This window comes from Hyposmocoma kahamanoa, unplaced genomic scaffold (assembly GCF_003589595.1).
Source record: "Hyposmocoma kahamanoa isolate Upper Pololo Valley unplaced genomic scaffold, ASM358959v1 63, whole genome shotgun sequence".
NCBI classification, from domain to species: Eukaryota; Metazoa; Arthropoda; class Insecta; order Lepidoptera; family Cosmopterigidae; genus Hyposmocoma; species Hyposmocoma kahamanoa.
In genome coordinates this window covers 11,296,181-11,317,834 of record NW_020653851.1, presented here as the reverse complement: position 1 = coordinate 11,317,834, position 21,654 = coordinate 11,296,181, and the positions used below count along the sequence as shown (strand labels likewise).

Below are 21,654 nucleotides of genomic sequence, written 5' to 3'. Positions count from 1 at the left end.
ATTTTTTCATTAAAAAATAAGCGCCCATTTCACCTCCATCTCACATGGAAAGCGACGATGAGGTCGACGATGGAGCAAGCACTAATGCCTATTTGGAATACATCGTTATACCGTTCAGGAAACAAATCTTCAGACAAGGATTCCACTCCATGGCCATAAATGTGGAAGCGAGACGCTTTGAGCAAGTCCTTGGAATATCCACAACAAAGGGGTGGAACCCTAGTCTACGTCTAGTCCCCCGACGATGGAAAGGAAAAACCGGAATTTTTGTTGCGTGTGTTATAAAACGAAACGTTACTCTTGTCTTGTGACAAACTTCAATATATATATATTTAGTAGCAGTAAAGCTCCTTGTGATAGAGTTCGTACAAGAAAGTACAGCCACTATACCTATTTCTGCCGCCAAGGTTTTAAAGGGCCATGCCATTAAAACCTTGGCGGCAGATATAGGCATCCATAGATGCCGGTGAAATTCCAGGCACATGGGACTTATGTCTCAGACTAACGTGCGCAGTGGCGGTGCCCCTCAGATCTTTGCGATTTAAGGCTGGGAGTGACACTGTAGCTGTTAGGAATTGGTGTGTCCAGGCGCACAACTTGTTCACCTCGTCACTTGATACCATTAAAAAAGTATAGCAATCACAGTAAAATATAATTATTTATTACCCACTTATATTAAAATTAGTTCAATAATCAGGGTTCATACTACATTTGTTAAATACAAGTATATGTTCTTTTAAACTGAGTCAGTCAACGGGATCGTTTTTATAAGATTGATATTTACGGATGTAGATGTTTCGCACATCAATCACACAGCGCTTCAACACATTCTTGAACTGAAAGGTGAATGCCCTCTCTCTGCAACAAGGCTCCGGAGACTTATTCCGTGTATATATTATTACTCACATAACGACCAATAAATTCGTATCTTGGAGTCTTTTAATAAGCATTGGAGCAAATCTTTTTTCTGTGTAGTATGTCGAAGATATTAAAGGAATTTCCAACAGTTACAATGGCAAAACAACGAAAAATTGACGATTTTAATTCAGTTAAAACACTGTTTGACTTCGGAACAAGTAGTAGGTAATGTTGATTGTAATGGATGTTATGATGTTTTACTGATTATGACATTAATTTATTCTCTGTGAAATAACTCCACTAGTTTGTTATAATTATTAATACAAAGACCAGGCAACTCCAAGGCGACATTAATAGGTATTCCTTGAGTTTGACATTCATTCTCTTCTTATTCTTCTTTTTTAAGAGCTAGCCTCTTGTCGGTGGAGTAATGGCCAACCCTCTCTGTTTAATGCCCTAACTTTGAGATCCTGATACGACACGACACTAACTTTTCCCTTATCTAATGACTAAATGACTTTGCCTCAGTCGTCTTCTGATGTGAGGTATCAGATCCCCAAACATCTTTCATCTTCGGTTCTCTATTGTCTTTACTACGCTTCACTTTTCTTAACACTTGGCCTTCATACGAGAACATTTTTTTTCTGGTTTTCATCTTTATCAAAATAAACTCTAAATCCAGCATACATATAACTACATCTTACAACCGACATCATGACATGCAAACAGAATATGCGGTCGTAGGTCATGGTCAAATACTCCATAGACATTTCCCCAAAACGGACGTCTTCCGTGTTTCTTGACGAGAGCCTTGAATTGCTTTTCACTCGAATAAATAAAACGTAATTCTCATAAATTTGTAAGATACATCACGCTCTTTAAAAATAAATAACTTTTCGGAATTACGTTTACTAAAAAGGACATCTTTGACGTTTATTCAAAAATTGGAAAATGTATTTTTAATGACGATCATAGTGATAAAAAAAAAGTGTACTAATTTAGACGTAAAATACCAGCTTATAATTTTTTTCAAATGACGTCATTTTAAATATGTGGTGACATATTGTGTTCATACACGCCATGAATTTGGCATTTTGTAAAACTATCATAAACCACAACATTTTTAATCTGTAATTGTTCTATATTAACTAGGCTAAACTTTTAACTTTTTGATTAACACCTATCTACATCTACGTATGTTAAATTATTATATATTATTAATTAAATTTTATTTCATTTTATTGTACACGAATATATTGCAGACTAAACACGTAAGTTACACGGAATGTAAATTGACATGAGTAGTTAAGACAATAGTCCACAGACATTTATACAAAGTTAAAACTAATTAATAAATGTTAACATATCATACCAGGAAACAATATCTAAAAACATACTTCATATTAATCCAAACTAATTTATAATGCGAAAGTAATACTGTCTGATAAAGCTTTGACGCCTAAACCGCTGGACTAGATAAAAACTAACTTAGCTGGCACAAGCTACTTTTAATATAAATTTTATATCTGTCACTATTAAATATTACAACTTGTACCTACTTTCAGAAATATGACTGACTTTTTTCCATCTTATGGATTGAATACTTAAAAACAGAGAAAAGAAAATAATAAGAGAGAGAGAGAGAGAAAGAAAGAGAGAGAGAGAGCTAATAAGAAGATCGATCTTTTAAAAGTAAGGGAGGGAATACTTTCCTAATCTGGTAATTGTATAATAAGGTGTCACCAATGCGCAGATGAATAATTTCGCACTGTACTTGCTTGGAGGTAACTAGTTATTTATCGGGGTCTTTGCCTTGCCTTACCCTGCCTTCTGAGTAATTTCACCTTCAGTTCTCCACGTGATCATGACCTTTATTATTTGACTATTTACTGAGGTTATTAACGAGATAATAAAACGTGCATATTTATAATAATATTTCACAGTTGGACGTGTTCGACGTCCATCATTAAAATTTTATATAGTTTCATATAAAAACATGCAATTACGTGAAGCTCCCTCGTTATAGTCTTAAGCTGGCTTTACAAAGCTGTTACGCACCAAAACGCTCTCTAGTAGCAGTAGAGCTCCTTGTGAAAGAGTTCATCCAGGGAATTACTGTCACCTTGCCTATTTCTGCCGCCAAACAGCAATGTGAGCATTACTGCGTTCCAATTTTATTTGAATGATTATACCTTGTCTCTCTCCTGTGAGGAAACTCGCGCTCAGGAATAGGTTCTAATATTTCAGAAACCGTAAAGCAAACATAATACATTCATTTTTATATGATAGTTTTTTTTTTATAATACCAAGTGACGGAACGAACAAGTCGTGCGATTGATATCTTTATGGATAGGCGTGTCGCTTATTAATTGCAGAGCCATTCAGAGCTTTACATCGCAAAGATCTGAGGGGCACTCCCACTGCGCCCGTCACCCAGCGACATAAGTTGACAACTCCCATGTGCCTGTAACTTCACCAGCACCTTTACCCACCCGTCTGAACCGGAACGCAGTAATGCTCACATTACTGCTTGGCGGCAGAAATAGGTAAGGTGGCAGTATTACCCTAGACGAACTCTTCCACAAGGAGCTCTACTGCTACAAAGATAATTTCATCAATATAAAATTTGAATGATTTTTTACTGTAGAACGTAGCGCGTCTTTGGTATTCTATAATCTACTTTCCTGCCCAACTTACCAGAAGATAGCTAATCAACATCTATTCAACTTTAGGTAATAAATACCCAATGCAGTTAAAACCTATCAAGTGGGTATTTTGGATCGTTTAAAGAAACATTTTATCAAGGATTTTTTCGATATACGCGGCCAAATCTCGCTCTGTGTATCACCCAAAGGTCACATTTATAATGACAGCGTGTAGTGACATCCTAAAATGGAAATAACCCTCTCCTCAATACAAATACAATAAATATTCCTACACTATTACTACATTAGTATAACAGGGACGTATCATTAACAGAACTCAAAGGAACATAACGTAATCAATTAAAAGTGAATAGTGATTCATTTTTCAATCGTTCCTCCCCGTGATCTGCCTCCAACTATTGTCCCCTTTGATATTATAAAAAAAATCCAAAACACCCTGCTATCTACTGGACTACTCTCCTATTTCAGTTCTTCTTTCCAAAAAACTTGCGAACCTGCACTAATTTCTTAAACTGGAACAAACTTTTCAATCTTCTGTCTAGAGTACGCAGCGGTCATAGTACAACTACCTCCACTGACGACGACATTCCGATGGGCTGGGGTAAAAGATAGGTTAACAAAAACACCAGCCTATCTTTGTGGACGTCGGCAGCGCATTCGTAATGAACATTCTTTCCTCTTCGAGGTGCGGTATACTAACCGAGGTCCTTCAAGGTAACGTTCTTTGTCCTCACTTATTTCTTAGATTTTTTTAATCTCTCCCTCTCTTCCAATCACCTTAATACCAATGTGGACCTTAAAACCATTATTTATTGACGTGACTCTTTTAATGTAAAGGTTAACCCGTCCATAACACAATGTATTGTCACTGGTACTATAACCACCTTGCATCTCGTTATGAGTGAATTCCTTATTTAGATACAGTCTAGAACCTGGAGGTTATTTTTATTGGTCTCATACGTGGCAGCTGGACATTGTTGAGGTTGCTTGAAGCGTGAAGTGTTTGGTACGCATTCCTCAATAAGAAGAGTGAAACCTTTTTACCGATTAAGATCAAAAGTACTCTCCCGACATGCTGCTTATATGACTTCTATAGAACCTGAACGTTGTATATTAGCTGTTTAAGGGATTTACTACATAAGTTCTTCAGTAGCGTTTTCAAAAGTTATTATACACAGAAGCAAGTCGTACAATAGCCGTACAACGTTAAATGTAATCCTGACAGAGATAGAAAGACTAAGCATATAGCTATTGTATGGGCATTTGACATAAAGCAGAGGTATAAATACCTTTCATAACACCTTGAGGTCTTGTAGAGGGCTTTTGAGGTTAGAAGTGTTTTAATGGAGTTATTAGCTTCGTTTGAAACGCTTTAGATGGCATATCGTATATTTCTAAAGCCTTGAACTGTTAAATAGATTTTACTATAGCCTTTGGAACGCTATATCTACAGCAGAGATATAGTATATTTCTAAATTAGCGCTTAGGCCGTTATATTTGAGGATTCTACAGCGACTTTACGGTACCTAGCTTGATAAAGTGAGACAAACACGCCTTATTGAACCAAAAGCGTAGAAAATCCGTTATATGGAAAGGTTTATTTTCTATTTTTATATTCTAATATTATATTCTATTATATTAGCCATATAATAGAATATAAATACTCTGCTTTACAACCTTGGACTCTTAAAAGAAGATACTAACTGCTGATGTAAAGGTCTACACGGGTGAATATTAGCGGCTTAAATCGGTAGAACGATGTTAGTAAACTCTGAAGTCTGAAGGCTGTCGTAACCGAAACCCTATTACAGTTTTTAATCAAACCAATTTTTTATGTTATTTATATATTTTTTTTAATATGTTAAATATGTATATAAACCCTAAAGAAATAACAAACAAAGCTAAAATACCTTATTTAAACTAAATTCAATCTTCATACACTCTAATTAAATGTACTTTTTATACAAACAACTGCATATATAGAAGGTACGTAAAAATTTTAGTCAAACTATATTGTACATATTTACAATAAACTGATAGTCGCATTTTTATTTTGCGTGTAAACTTATTTTCTCAAACTGTTGTCATTTTTTATTTGCAATCGCTCCTCCATCACGTTCCAGTTGCAAGGTCACGGTCTTTATGAACAATAAAATATGTTTTGTTAATACCCCAAAATATCGCTGCTATAGCTGTATATCTAGTACAGCGCCGTGAACTCTAATTCAGAAATACAGTCTCGTCTAAATAGGATTCAAGCTGTATAGTCGCGCTACAAGAACCAATTTTAGATGCTTAGGCGCACATTACTGCTCGCATAGCATCTTGTATTACTTAGGCGCACATTAACCGCTCGAATAGCACATTTGTATTAGCTTGGCGCACATTAACAGCTCGCATAGCACCTTTGTGAAACTTAGACGCATTAAGGCTGGAACAGGTGCCAAATTGATAAATTAGGCCCTTTGTATTGTTCACTTTCTTTTAACTTATATAGTTCATAAGTTAACCTATTAGTAGTTAAAGTCAAAACCAGTTAGTAGTTAAGTGTTACTATTTGAAAAAAAAAAATCCTTTCCACCCGCAAAGCTCTGCGCAGTACTACTACACTCAGTCGCCTTTCAGGCTTTGCGACGGGTAGACTGCGCGTGTGTCTTGAGCGGGTTTATGCAGTTCTTGTTTTTAATTAATTTCACTTTTATTTGTGTTAAATTTAGTTTGTTTTGATACATTTGACTTTGTTTTTATATTTTATAAATTACTTATATTGTTATATTTACATTAAATCTTTTTTAATAACTACCAAAGACTAGACAATATATGTAGATATAATATATCGGTATAAAAATAAATCTAAGGTGATGCGTGGAATTTGTACATTATCATGCAAATAATATGGCACTGCATGAGATGGTTCCAGGTACGATTCCCAATGGGACCAAATTAGGAAATTAACTTTTCTAAAATGGTTTTGGCCTTGGTGTTATGGGTAGTGCCGCGGAGTGAATTCCGTTGTCCTTGGTCTCGGGTTCGATTCCCGGTAAAACAAATTTGGGAAATGAACTTTCTGAACTTGGGTCTGGTCTGGGTGTTCCGGTAGTGCCCATGTTTGAATTCAGTTGCTCTGGTACTCATAAGGAGTACAGGGAGTTCCCTAGTTAGAGACCAGGTAGTTGGCAACAGAACAGCCAAAAGTACATTTCCCAAATTGATTGTACCGGAAATCGAACCCGGAACCAAAAGCTACGGAATTCACTCCGAGGCCCAGAACATCTAGGCCAAAACCACTTTAAAAAAGTTCATTTACAAAATTGATTGTACCGGGAAATGAACCCGGAACCAAGAGCTACGGATTCCCTGAGCGACACTATCCAAAACACCAGGCTAAAACCATTTTAGAAAAGTTCATTTCCCTGATTGGTTCTGCCGGGAATCGAACCTGAAACCTTCTAATGCAGTGCCAACAGTGCAAACTGTTGGGCCACCAAGATCATCTTATTTGGACTATTATATGTACTTATATATTATTTATATGTAAAATCTACAAACCGCTTATAACACGACCACCCCTTTTTTTCTATATCTATGACGACCACCCATTCGTAAAGCAGATTCCCATGAGAAGAAATATTGAAATATTAGTTGGTATAGCGTCTGGCACGGTATGCAAGAAGACGTCGGTTCGAATCCGACCGGATCGAAGGAATTTTTTCTGAGTGTTTTTTCTGAGTGTTCGATCTTTGTATTAATAATTATAAAAAATATTGACTTTACTTAGCACATACGAAGTTCTATATTGTATTGTTATTTGCAAGTTCGCCCTAAGCAGTCCGATGTCGCTCAGCCAATGTTTGCCTTTCAAAGAAATATACCTTATTGTTGAGAAGCCTAGCCACATTTTGTAGTGCCCGTGGTGGCACAAACTGTTGACGTCAGGCTACGCCGCGCTGCACCGCGGGACACAAAGACATACCCACTTTATTTAGTAGAAATGAAACTATACTGTATTGCATATTCCGCCCACAGCCGCTTGCAGCAGTATTGTTTTCAAGAAAATAGAAAACAAAGAAAATAAAACAACCACTGGTCCAGAAAACATCGCAAATATTTGCTCTCGTGACGACGGCGACGAACCACTTGTTCTCGCTATTTAAATTTTGACGCTTTTTAATGTTAACGATTTAGTTAATAAACTACCTATTTTAATGTATACTTATTTAACCTCGCGAAGTACATATCTTTATACTGTACTTCTTATTGTTGGCGTTTTCATCAGTTAAAACCAAATTAGTCGTATTGGTCGTAATCACTTTTATTTTTTTATTATTATTAATCTAAGTGTTTATTTACGTATTGTATAAAACAAATTGAATAAATAATACATAGAAGTAATACTTTCAAGACGCATAATTAGTTAGTAAATTAATTATGCATTAAAATATATTAAATGCATATTAAATAAATTAAATGCATTTAACAAACGTCACTTTTACTAATTAATCACACGCATAATTAATTAGTAAATTATTTAAAATATAGCGAATAAAAGTATTTGTTTTAATTTTACTATTCTTTTCTACTTCTCCTTTATAGTTGAAAATAGTAGTATTATTTGTTAATGGATACTTTCACTATTTATGCTATTACGATTTTGACCCTAAAATATTATGTAATGTTTATTTTTACGATGGTTTATTCTCGAATGTCTCTGAGGGAACAACAACGTAGGTATAGACTGTAAAAAAACACTTAAGACTCCTCTGTATTCTAATTTACAACTTATCTTTATTTGATTTGACTGTTCAAGCCTTAACCTCACGCATAGCACCTTTGTATCTTCGTACTAACACACATTTACGACCATTGTAGAACCTATAGCGTATAAATCGGTGCCCTATTTGGGAGTCAACGGCGCTGTAGCCGCTTATACATCTTCTATAGAACTTCTTAATGCAGCCTATGCCGTTATTAACAACTTATAACTGGCTATTTTACGGCTTGTGATTAGAGCTTGTGTGCTAGTTGGGCTGGCTCAGAGCGTTCAAAATCTGACTGACACTAGACTATGCAGATGTATGCTACCGGATTTTATAGTCACCGTGCTCAATAAATTCGATATGCGGCAATATATGATGTGTGTAAAGAAAGAAGGTAAACTTCAGATTTCGTAAATGATCATGTCTCATGACAACTTAGGTTAATGGCTACTCGGTCACGTGCATAGAAGATCTTCACATCCTTTCCCTGCTTTACTCCACAGTATTTTATTTACGGCTCTTTACCATGAAAATTATTTCTTTTTCACAATTATTATGGACTTGCACCAATCTTTTGTACCATGCCCTGCCTCCAGCTCATATTAAAAAGGCGGTGCAGCATACTCACTATTAAGCCTCCTCCAACATTTCTACCGATATTCTATCACAAACTGCCGCCTTTCCCGCTTTCACGCATTTCAGTGTTTTCAAAATCGTTTCAAATTCAAATTCAAAATATTTTCAAAATATTTTATTTCTTCACTGTACATGGCATAATTCAGGGGCTGATGTTTCCTTTTAAGCTTGATAGGGCCTGTGTTAGAAAACATCGCTCTTCTTTACAATTAATAATTAAACATTGCTCTTACATTAACCTTAATAAACTAAGACTAAATTAACCTATGTGTTACTTTGTGTGAGTGCATGTCCGTGTATATATGCATGAAGTGTGTGTGAATGAGTGTTTGTGTATGTGTGTGTGTGTGTGCGTGTGTGTGTGTGTAAATGAGTGTTTGTGTTTGTGTGTGTGTGTGTGTGTGTGTGTGTGTGTGTTTGTGTGTGTGTGTGTGAGCGCACATATTTCTGTTCAATTTTGATTTCATTTAATTACAATATTATATCAACTAATACCTCGCTTTTATGTTTACTTATTTATTTATATATTTATTTCAAACTAGTAGTAATTGCTCAATCTCCTTATACGACTTAGTTTCGAGCCATTTTGTAATGGCTAATTTGCAATCATAAACTATTTTATTGTACTTATATATCAAGTTCTTTGTTAAGAGTGTTATACAGATATGAGGCCCTGTATTTGTACTGTCTACTAGCCGCAGTAGTTTTTATTTTTGGTACTAATGCAATTTTATAATATGTTCTTCTACCTGTAACCCTAGGTTTATATAGTAAATTTTTATGTTGTTTTATTACTGTGTAGAGTATATAGAGTTTTCTAACAGAAGTCAGCTTTGTCAGCTTATACAATTTTTCTGTGGAGTAAATTCTTTTTTTAAAATACATCATTTTGATCAAACCACGTTGAGCTCGTTCTATTTCAATAAATTTTGACTTAGCTGCACCACCCCAGACCGGAATACAGTATATAATAATAGACTCTACAAGAGAAACATAAATCCGTTTAAGAAGATCCCTAGTAGAGACCACGTTAACTGCCATATCAGCGCCTCTATTAGGTACGACGTATCTCAGTGTTTTGAAGATCCAGGTTAGTTTCCTGATTCTCATTAATACACGCTCGAGATGTGGGTACCAAGAGAGACGCTGGTCCAAGATGATACCTAGATATTTTGTTTTTTCAACCCTTTGTATGCGCGGGCATGTACAAGGTACGTAATAATTTGTAAGTTCTTTGTCACAGTTGTGGATTTGTATACTGAAGTCCTTATTAGGTTGTGTGTTTTTATAGTTAGTAAAACACAGAAAATTGGTCTTTACAGTATTCAACGAGAGTACATTATTACGTAACCATTTGCTTATTTGTTTAAGCCCTAATTCAACACTAATCCTGATCGAGTCCCATGTGTTCCCAGCAAAGACGACAGCAGTGTCATCCGCATAGGAAAAAATTTTAGCATTCATGACCAACATACTACATAAATCATTAATATATATGAGGAATAGTGTTGGCCCAAGAACACTACCTTGAGGCACCCCATATGTCACCCTAGAACTATCACCGGTGCAACTTTCTAACTTGACCTTTTGATTCCTGTCTGTTAGATGACTTGATAACAAGCGTAATGGGATTTCTCTTATGCCAATCGAAATTGCAATTAAAGTTTCCAATATTATTTAATAAAAAAATATGAAGAAGCAATCAATAACAATACCGTGCGTGCATTATAAAATGTAATTATATCATGACTTATATACATATTCAAAAATATTAATACTTAGGTATACTCACAACTTTAGTCCCCTTAGACGCGAATAAAAAATCAAGTATTTCATGCAAAACAATCATCCAAATTTTGCCACCTAGAACATTCAGACTTTACAAAATAAATTTCCCATATTAGTTCTACCGGGAATCGAACCAGGGACCTCTTCATCCAGCGCTCATAGTGCAAACCGAGTTGGCGAGGTCGCCAGAGTACATTGATGGTTTGCATAGCAAGCAATAATTTGAAGTCACCTAAAAGGTGTTCAAACTGTTGTTCTAACAATTATTTAGGCTGAAATTTATAAAACCAACTTTTCCTAAGTTTAAGCAAGAAACTGAAAACCTTAGAGCTTACTACATAATGTCTTGCTTAAATTTAGACAAAGTTCGTTTTCTACATACAAATAACTTGCTTAGTTCGCCATTTTTGCTCAGACCAAGTCAAATTTCGTTTTATAAAACTCAGCCATGGTGTTCATAGTTATTATTTAGGTAAATTAATGCAACTACAAACTTTTGTTAATATTTCATTATATGTTTCATTTGTAAAATTGTTCAAAACCTATCTTGTATCGTATAGTTTTCGTCTGCTGCTTTACATTGGTCATGAGTAGCAGTAGAGCTCCTTGTGAAAGAGTTCATCCAGGGAAGTACTACAACTTTACCTATTTCTGCCGTCATGCAGTAATGTGAGCACTACTGCCTTCCGGTTTTGAAGGATAAGAGTACTGGTGAAAGTACAGGCACATAGGACTGGTCAACTTATGTCTCAGAGTGACGGGCGCAGTGGCAGTGCCACACAGATCTGTAATTTAAAGCTCTGAGTGGAACGGCAACTGTTATGGACAGACGTATCGCTTAATTCCAAGACTCACGACTTGTTCGTCCCGTCACTTGATATCATTAAAAAAATCATTTCATAAAAAGATAACTGCTTTTTAAAACATTTATGTTAAAGGTGTTTTCTACTTTCATAATAGACGAATATGAATGGAATTTCATAAGATAACATATATACAATAAAAATGAGTCAGATAATTCAACTATTTATTTAACAAACTCCACTCCACATCTAGTGGCACCCGATTTGTTATAAATATTATAACAAATGTCAACACTTACACCGAAAGCTTACTGCACAATACCCCGAAATATATATTGTAAATACAATGACTGATAATGATGAAACATCAAAGCTTTATTATTATACAAAAGTATATGGCAGTGTCTGTAATGATATGCAAATACTTAATTATGTATTAATCAAAAACAATTCGATGGTGGTATATTTCAATTTTCATTACCGCTCGAGTCTTCAATTAAAATTCATAAGGCTCTATGACTTAATTACTTTGGAGTGTCTCGTAATACTTAAACATACCCCATCTTACAGTCTACTGTAAATCTCTAAACACTGCTTCATCCAAGCGTCTTGAGCACATAGCCAGTATCAGACAGCTCACGAAGCAGATGTTTTAGTGCCACCTGGAAAAATTAAAAATACGCTGTTATGAATATAAAAACAAGAATTAACGAAACAGGTGTAATGTAATCCTTTTCACTGTTTAACTATTTATAAATGTTACCGTCGTAGGAATCCGGATTTGTTAGGACCGATAAAAAATCGGGTATTTATGAATATTCTGAAGGACAGGTCTAATTTATTCATATATCATCTCGCTGTTATGTAACGTACAGTTTTATGTAATTCGATAATAGAAAACCGGTCTATATTATCTACTAAATTTTACTTCAAAGCCCGTAGACAATAGCAATATATTGGATCAAAAATAAGAGTGATATTTGCAAAATTCATTATATTGGTAGGAGTCATTGTTTAACGAAATATGCGTGCACGAAATATTATACAACATGCATGAAGTGACGTAGAAAATTACCGACATTAAATAATCAAGTAAACCAACCAAAATTAAAAAACCTAACAACTATCGACCCACGGTTCATTACAATGATCAGTGCAGTACAGTTTTATTTCTGCCTCACTTCAGCAGCTTGATTTTGATTGGCTCTCCCGATCGGAAACAGCGTCTTTTCCGAGTCGAGGCGCATAATTGCGATTCACAACTGACCGATCTGAAACATTTGACATTTCTAATCGGAACAATAATTAATTAGAAAGATATAGTAGGAATCAGGTTCATTTTCTCGCTCAGAAACCAATCCGATTTCGACAATAGTCGATCGGATCGCTTCCGATTTGAATTAAAATCAGGACTCGGAACTTTTTTTTGCGTTAAGAGCTTATAATCTAAGCGTTTAGGGTCTCCAACCTTCTCCAAGATCTTGGTTTTGCTCACCGTGTTTTACTTCCCAGTTATAATGATAAATAATCTGTACATGATTTATAAAAAGATATAAGCTCGTAAAGTAGGTAGGACCCGTGTATTTTTACTCACAAGTAGCATATGTTAATTACTACGACATTATTACTACGTAATTATGTTAGGCTATAATAATATTTACATCGATCGATTGATTCTACTTAAGACCTTCGACTATTGACATTTATTTGAATGGGTAATATTGAGCATACAAAATAAGCCGGTGAAATGAATAACTGTGTAAATGTAACTGTCACCATGACTTTACAAAAATAAGTAATGTCTGATAAAATATTTTGATTTAGACGTTACCCCACACCCTCGAAAATGTGTATGACACAAAAGTCGAAATGCGTGACATGATTACCACCATGAACTCACCGATGAACTTCTACGTTCCATGATGGACCATGGCTGAAAATGGACAAGCAGAAATGAACCTTATAAAACGCGTTTCGGTTATGAAACGCCATAGTAGCTAGTAATACAAAAACTTACGCAAACCTTTACAAACATTTTCAAACATTCCGTAAGCTATACGTACTCTAGTAATACATAAACACTTGGAATCTAGCAAATAGTCTCTAATAACAAAGCAATGAGTGGATATTTTGAACGAGTTTGCCAGCTTTACAACGAGCTCCCGTCCCGGTTTTTGTTAAGCGGCGCCGCTATGTTTGAATTCACAAAATTTTCTTTTTTGCAAAACAAAACTTATATTAACACAGTAGTAGCATTCAGAATTTTCTACAATATTTTACTAAAGTTCAAAAACGTATTTCTAACTGTTCTAGATTAGGTAATTGTACCTAACGCCTCTAACTCACACCTTCAAGGTAACTGTTTCTTTTTATTTGAACAGAATTAAAAAGGAAAAGTTGAAAGCCCCGAGCCGTTTAATTCCACAACGTAAAGGCACGTTTAAAAATTTTTTTTTCGTTAGCTGATAAGGGTATGAAAGGATTAGCAAACCCCGCGGTTAGAACAAGTCACCTGTTGTACCCGTAATGTTTAGCTGGCTGGATGTGGACTGTATGGACTGACTGTGGTTTTTTCTTAAGGGCAAGTGCGGCAGCTACCCCTGCTCCAGCTGCGCCCACCTTGGCAGCCTTCAGTCCTAAGGCACCTGTTGAAGAAATCATATTTACTAAAACATACAAATTTTAAGTCAAATGCGCATATACTTATAATGTAGTGGTAACATTAACATGTATACGTAAATTTAAAACAATAAATAAACTACCTCAACATCTTATTTAGCAAATGCACTAGTATATTTATTATTAAGAGCTAGACAGTAATTCGACAATATTTTAAATTCGAAGAGAAAATTCGAAATGTTCTAATATTCTAACAATTCTTTAATGATTTCGTGAACGAGCTTTAACTGATTATATATATGTACATCGGTACGAAAAAAAGTTTTTCAAACAATACTTATTCCTAATAATGTATAGGAAGCGTTCGAGCGACCTTAATTGTATGAATGCTTCCCACACATTTTTTTTAAATTATTTTTAATAGTGAAGACAAAGTGTTGTTAAACGTTAAACAAGGCGCTTTTCCGCGTTTTTATGTCTACATAAGAAGCAGCCGTTTTTACAATATTTGAAATAATCAATGTTACATATACCTCAAAGTTTCAAAGCTTTAACGAGCTTTGTGTACTAAAATTACATCATTATAATTTTTTTATAAAAAAGAACCAACTGTAAAATTTGTGAAATTACACCTATTTTTAAGTTTTATTAAAATCGGTTAACGAAAAATGGGTGAATTCCTATAGACCGGTTTCAGTTCCTATTTTGAATGGGACCACCATCGAAGTAATGATAATGATATGATAATGATGTCGATGTACCCCATTGTTTTAACAAACAAGAAATAATGAAATCAATTCAGAAATGACAGACTAATCACGTAACATACACACAAAAAGAACGTCGTATTAAAACCTCCTCCTTTTTTAAAGTCGGTTAAAATTGTTTTCAAAATAGATGTGATCATTTATTTCATAAGTATTTAATCAAGACAATTGCTGAACGGATTTGGCATTTAGATTGAATTTGGGAGATTCCCTCTGGGCCTTTTGGAGGGAAAAGTGTCGTTTTTATTTTGACTTTCAATTATTTTGTGAAATCTAGTTTAAAGTGGAATAGGATAGTGCTATTGTGCCTTAATCGAACATTATAACGCGAAATTATACGAATCTCGAACTAAAATACCCGAACCGGCCCGTTCTAAGGAATCCCGAGTCAATCCAAGCATGCCGCCTCAAATTGCCTATCCTCTTTGTGGCGGCCATATTTACAGAAACATAATTAAACTGAGACATGGCTCAAAGGGCTTGTATCCAAGCCAAAATTATTAATAAAAAAAAAGATTGAATTTGGTTGAATCTCCGGTTTTTCGTATATTACATAGTTAATAACACCAGAAACAGCATAGCATAATGTCCATGTATTGAATTGAACACATGTGTTGCGTTGTCCCAACGCCACACGGACAAAAACCATGTTTTAAACATTATTCATAACCATGACTTGCATTTACACTTGGTGAGTGAGATTATATGTGTTTCCAAAAGTGTGAATGCCATTCTAAATTGAACCAATTCTTCACATACAAAATATCACATCTTTACAAAAATGGCAAGTCATTGCCTTTACGAAACTCTACAGTAACTCGCCTTGGTAACATGTGAAATATTTGGTATAAATGACCTTGGAACTTCGAGTAAAAACGCAATAAAATATACCCTTATTATTTCGTGTATTTGTTTTCTTTTCTAGATACCATTAGCTATTGGGAAACCCGGCGATAGATACATTGCTTGACATATTTAGTACCAAAGCTGCTTACAAGAATCCTCTTATTACACTTTTTTCTTCAGTGTAACCTTTTGTATTATGGGATAATACGACTACCAGGCTTTGCCTTTTTCTTGGTACAGTTTTTTTAAATATAAATGACATCTTACCAAGAAGAAGTTTCTTTTTTAACAGCAGTAGCCCTCTCTTCATCCTAGGTGATCTCTCATGCGCAGGTGTGTCGTAAATGGATTCGTACGCTGCGTCATTTGGAATGTTTACCGCCTCCAATGCAGGGTACTTCTCGTAGTGCGTGTATGCAGCTACGGTAGCGATCAGGCAGGCGAGGACGACCAATGTAGAGGTTTGCATTGTTCTGTTCTGTTACAAAAGTAACAATTACGTAAATTACTTGAAGGTCGTATTACGCCTACAAATTACAAAGAAGTAGAACGTTGTGAATCTGTAAACGTAGCTAAATACTCCTTTAATAAACTTTACGCAACAATTCGATAAAATCCAATAAGCGAAACAATTAGTGATCGGGCGAAAACAACAAACCTACCTAAATCGACTGAGCTCACATTAAACCTTTTAATTGACTTTGGTCTACTAAAATGCGGACGCTTTGGACGCTCTATTGATTTTGCAATAATAACGAATATTGTTTCAAAATCAACTAGAACTTTAAAGCCGGGTCAGTGGATCGCAAAATAAACAATAAAATCAACGGTCTGTAAAATAAGAACCATTGGAAACGAAAGCTATGACATCAAACGATTTTTTCTTTCAATTTAAAACCAATAAACAAGACACGATAAAAATATTTGGAGGGAAAATTTCACTAAATTTTCAATAAAGTGTTGCAGCATTGCAGGGGAACGTTGAAACGGAAATTGAGACATTTCTATTTGGTTTTCGTTCAACATTTCCTAGCCATCTCCTTGCAATCCGGTTGCGGTTGGCGCGAGGAAAACATTTACTTCCTTACCTCTTGACTTGTACTTATTTCTTTTAAATAGAAAATTCATCGCAATACTATATATAGACCGTAAAATAAAGGAACCACGATACCAACAAGGTGAGTATAGTGTCTTATGATAACTAATTCACAACCGGTAAACCTATCTCCGACAAGGAGTTCTATTGCAATAATTATTATAATACCAATCTTTATTCTGGCAACGTGCATTATCCATAGTAAAGTTCACTAATATGTTGACACAGAAACGTTATGACTAGGAATCTTGAATTAAATTATGTAAATGCTCATTCACAGGTCATAACTGCAATTACCTACTATTCATTCGTCCGCGAAATTAATCGTGGTGTTTAACTTATTACTATTTATGTGAAAACGCAATAACTATAAAGTACCTTGTTAGTACTTGCACACAACACAACACTGCAGCAGTCACTGATTCACAGATGACAAAGAGCAGGTGAAGTATTCTTTTATAGACTGCAAACATTCGGGGTAGGGTGAGTAGTGTAGCCAGCGTGTGGATATGGCCGATGGACACGATACTCGTCGTGTTACAGGGTTCAAGGAAATTTTGAACAATGGCAACCAGTAGCCAATAGTCATCTTTATGTGTTCATTCACCGTTGATCGATAATTACATAGTCTTTTCGACGTCTCCTTGAAAATTCTTAATACAGTGTTGTTCATACCGGCTTCCATCTCGATTGACGTTGTCATTAGCACATTTTAACACCGAAATATTTTTGAAATAAATATCTAATATTCAATTATTTATTAAAAATGTATTCTTTGTTATTATAATTGTCGTAATGAAATAGATTGAAATTGAAATATCCAAATACAAATTAAAATTTTGGAACAATCTCAGCCGAAATATAATTTTCACAGTTTTGTTTCTTGGTAAACAAAATCTTGGTCTGTCATAAACACTTTTTTAAACATGCATATATTGGCGTTCTTTCATAAGTGTTTGGCAAAAAGCTTAAATGGAATAAATGAATTTATAACGACTAACCCAGTTACCCGGTCGCTAAAGTATAAATCATGTGAAATTTGCACGATTTGTGCTTATAATTCATTCGTTCTGCTTTGTTTCTCTTTTTTCTTTTCTGAACAATTTGTTGACACACGTTTGTTATGATATACGTAACAAATAACAATGGAACTCTATCAAATAATTAATTTACAATAAAATTAAGTTCTACAACTCTAGATTAAGTTCTATTATTTGCTTCGTTACGTAATTTAACATAGACATTACGTAGATCGCCTGTGAATTGGTTAATAATAATAATAACGCACACACTCAAATAAACCCCCGCTCTAGGGAAACCCTGTGTCGCGGAAACCCATTTTGCGAATTGGCCATTATTCTACTAAACTCCACACATAGACAACCACAAATTACACCCAAACTCACGAGAGAACTAAGCGCCATACAAATATTTCTCACGGTCCGGGAATCGAACCTGGGACCTCTGCGTGGCAGTCCGGCCATTGTAGTAACCGATGGCGACGATTCACGACGTCCGATTTGGACGCGGTTACTTTGATTACTTCCTTTAGGCGTGGAATTAGGACCTTAGTGAAAAAGTTAGTACAAGTATTTTGTGATTCATTCTAGTCGCGTATCCTTCAAATTGCGAAACTATCTCTAAATTAGAATCAACGTAGGTTGAACAAATAATAGAAGGCCGACCATTACCGGCTTCTAAGAACGTGATGAAATAGGAAAACATGGGTAACATTATTTGTGGGCTAAATACTTATTGACATAAATATTTAAGGGGCCGAATATTGTCGTCGACTTGGCGATATATAAGTTTATATGCTCTGTGATAAGGCCCTAATTTATTACCTGACCTCCTTTTAAGGGCTGTATGAAACCAAAACTGAGTTGAGTACATTTACTATAATATATAAATGTGAAATAAATAAACACCTTTCGATTGTGCACTATGAGCTTATGCCTACAGTATCATAAGCGCGAATATTAAGCGCATTAAATAAAAAGGTCTAATCTAAAATCTTGTCCTCCATTTATAGATAAATAATTAATTTAAATTACATATAATATATGAGACACCAAAAGTACTAGTAAATTTGGCGTAAATGGGTATTTCAGTAGCAGTAGAGCTCCTTGTGAAAGAGTTCGTCCAGTGAAGCAATGCCACCTTACCTATTTCCACCGCCAAGCCGTAGTGTGAGCATTACTGTGTTCCAGTTTCGAAGGGTAAGGGTCCTGGTGAAATTACAGGCACATGGGACTTGGCAACTTACGTCTCCGGGTGTCGGGCGCAGTGACAGTGCCCCTTAGATCTTTGCGATTTGGACAGGTGTGTCGCTTACCATTTTTACAATAATGCGCCTGATGCGCATTATTGAAAAAAAACGTATACACTTGTTCTATGGACGGATTCATTTTGTCTATTTCTACATATAAGCTCCTCGTGGCAAAAGTAGTATGATTTAATATACCCATAATACATACAAACTCAAATACATTGTTACGTCATATAATTAAAAACAAATAAACTCAAACTAACCTATTGACAGCAGTTTTATATATCACGAGTAAATCAGAAAAAATATAATACTTTTTTTTTCTAAAATACTTAACAGGATTTATTTTACTCATGCTTAAAATTTTTGTATACATCTTGAGTATAGGATGGCACAAAACATCGTTAAATACGTAATTAAGTTTCTTAAAGGTTAAACATGATGCAGATTCGAATTATTTACACCAACTTATTCATATCATGATTTCAATGCTAATACAAATTAGTTACAACCAAATGATCTCACCTAATCACGCTTGTTTAATCAAATCTAACTTTTTTAATCATATTTTCAATTGATTTCGGTACAAATATATTGCTATTTAGCAGAACACACTAAAAGTATATTATAAACTTTGTAATGTACAACTAATTGAAAAAAAATGATTACACAATAATTGCGGCTCATTGGTTATCATGAATAGTAACGCTCTAGTGCCCGCTTCCTGCTCGCGTCGAAGTTTCGTACACTAAAAAATATACAATGTAGCACATGCGAATGCGAAGATCTTGATATTACTCGTATAAAATGATAATTTACTAACTCTATTAAAGAAATAGGTATATTTATTGTCATAGATAAACTCTTCAGTCCAGTAAAATGTTAAACAAATATTACTACTTATTTATTTAACTAACTGAAAGTCAAGCGCAGTTCTGATCTTCTAATACCGACATACATATTTTTAAGAAATCTGTCATATAACTCCAATATAATGTTACATAGCTGTAATAGCGAGCATAGCTGTAATATCGCAAGGGACATTTTGTCGTAAGGGGAAATGTCCCTTATGACAAAATATCTCTCAGGACTATTCAAATTTCCACCGTCGATATAAGGGTAATGATGTTGCTGATGTATATAATTTTGAAATGTTCTAAGGCACATTTTGTGAAAAGGGACATTTTATATTACGACAAATGTGCCTTACGACATTTGAAATTTCCACCGTCGATGTTATAAATTCGAAAGTAACTCTGTCTGTTACGTTTTCACACCTAAACCTCTGAACCAAATTTGATGAATTTTGGTATAGAGATAGATGGGACCTAGGAAAAGGACATAGGCTACTTTCTGTTACAGAAATAAGTCTTAAAGGGGGTGAAATAGAGGATGAAAGTTTGTATAGAAAACCATTGATTTCTCAAGTAAGTAGTATTCTACGCAGATGAAGTCGCGGGCACCAGCTAGTTATTTATAATAGATTGCAAATGCAATCGTCAATTTCTGTAAAACTCGAAAAGCTCCAAAGCCAGGGTTCTGGAAAATAGTACTGTCACGACAAATGACATTCTGTTAGTCAATTTTTATACTCTCTTCAAACCGAGGATGGAAAAGATCTAACTTAAAAGCTAAAACTGCCATTTACATCAACACCAAAACGTTATTTGTTAAAGAAATGTATGTAATAAGTGTATAGTGAATGCTCTAAATACACCTAAAAATATTATTTCAACTCAAAACGCTTTACATTACATGTTAACTTTACACAAATCGATTTAAAACCTGAAATAAAATTAACTATAGACATCACTATTACCCAATGCGCACGCGCCGCGCGCCGCCGCCGCCGCCGGTGCGACCGCTCATGTAATTTGCAATTACGTCAAATTGCGTGGGCGAAGTGATATAAGGCTGTTACAGTTTGCTCTTTAGACAAACGGTGCACGCGTTCCTCCATACGAGACCTCGTCACGCGTGCCACCTACAAATTACTATACGTTAGGTAAATATTGCGTGAAAAATTGGTTAGGAGGTAATTTTCCACGTTATTCTTTGCAAATGATACATGCATTATGGCATTTACTATTGCGTTTTAATTGAATAATTACACATATATCCTTCCGTTTCGTTGTCTGTGGCTCAGAAATCATAATCTGTTAAACTAAAGTACTCACATTTAGCATATAATAACTATATTGTAAATATGTATATTGTATGTAAGTAAAAAAGCATTTTGTTAACTTAATACCGTTTTGCACTTAACTGAAGGGGGTATTACATTTTTAAAGGGACCACTCCAAAATTGCAAGAAAATATCCGTTGTGCCATAGGTACTATGTGCGCATCTTTTAATACTTTTTAATATTTTGCATTAATGTGCATTTTAATGTACCAATCTTTTTTATACCTATATCTCTATCTTCAATATTATGTTTTATAAGATTCTAAATATGCAATTAGTACAGTCAGAGCACATCAGGCTTTTACACTTCGATCTTTGCATCATTCTTATTATAATCGGCTTAGAGTTGTGTTTAAGTCCCAAA

General features: G+C 34.9%; 1 protein-coding gene across 5 annotated transcripts; it reads right to left on the bottom strand.

Moving 5' to 3' along the window:
- Window positions 1-11,996: 11,996 nt before the first annotated feature.
- LOC113230420 lies at window positions 11,997-17,334 on the bottom strand. 5 transcript variants are annotated; one of them, XM_026464346.1, is made up of 5 exons: window positions 17,215-17,334; window positions 16,008-16,218; window positions 14,021-14,153; window positions 13,409-13,441; window positions 11,997-12,170 (listed from the first exon to the last, which is right to left on the bottom strand). In XM_026464346.1, the coding sequence occupies exons 2-5, from the start codon at window positions 16,207-16,209 to the stop codon at window positions 12,161-12,163; spliced, it is 378 nt and encodes a 125-aa protein (XP_026320131.1). In that variant the 5' UTR covers window positions 16,210-16,218; window positions 17,215-17,334; the 3' UTR covers window positions 11,997-12,160. The 5 variants fall into 5 exon arrangements, with proteins under 5 accessions (XP_026320131.1, XP_026320130.1, XP_026320132.1 ...); XM_026464345.1 differs by lacking the exon at window positions 17,215-17,334 and having other exon boundaries at window positions 16,008-16,542; XM_026464347.1 differs by lacking the exon at window positions 17,215-17,334 and having other exon boundaries at window positions 14,030-14,153; window positions 16,008-16,538.
- Between the last annotated feature and the right edge of the window lie 4,320 nt (window positions 17,335-21,654).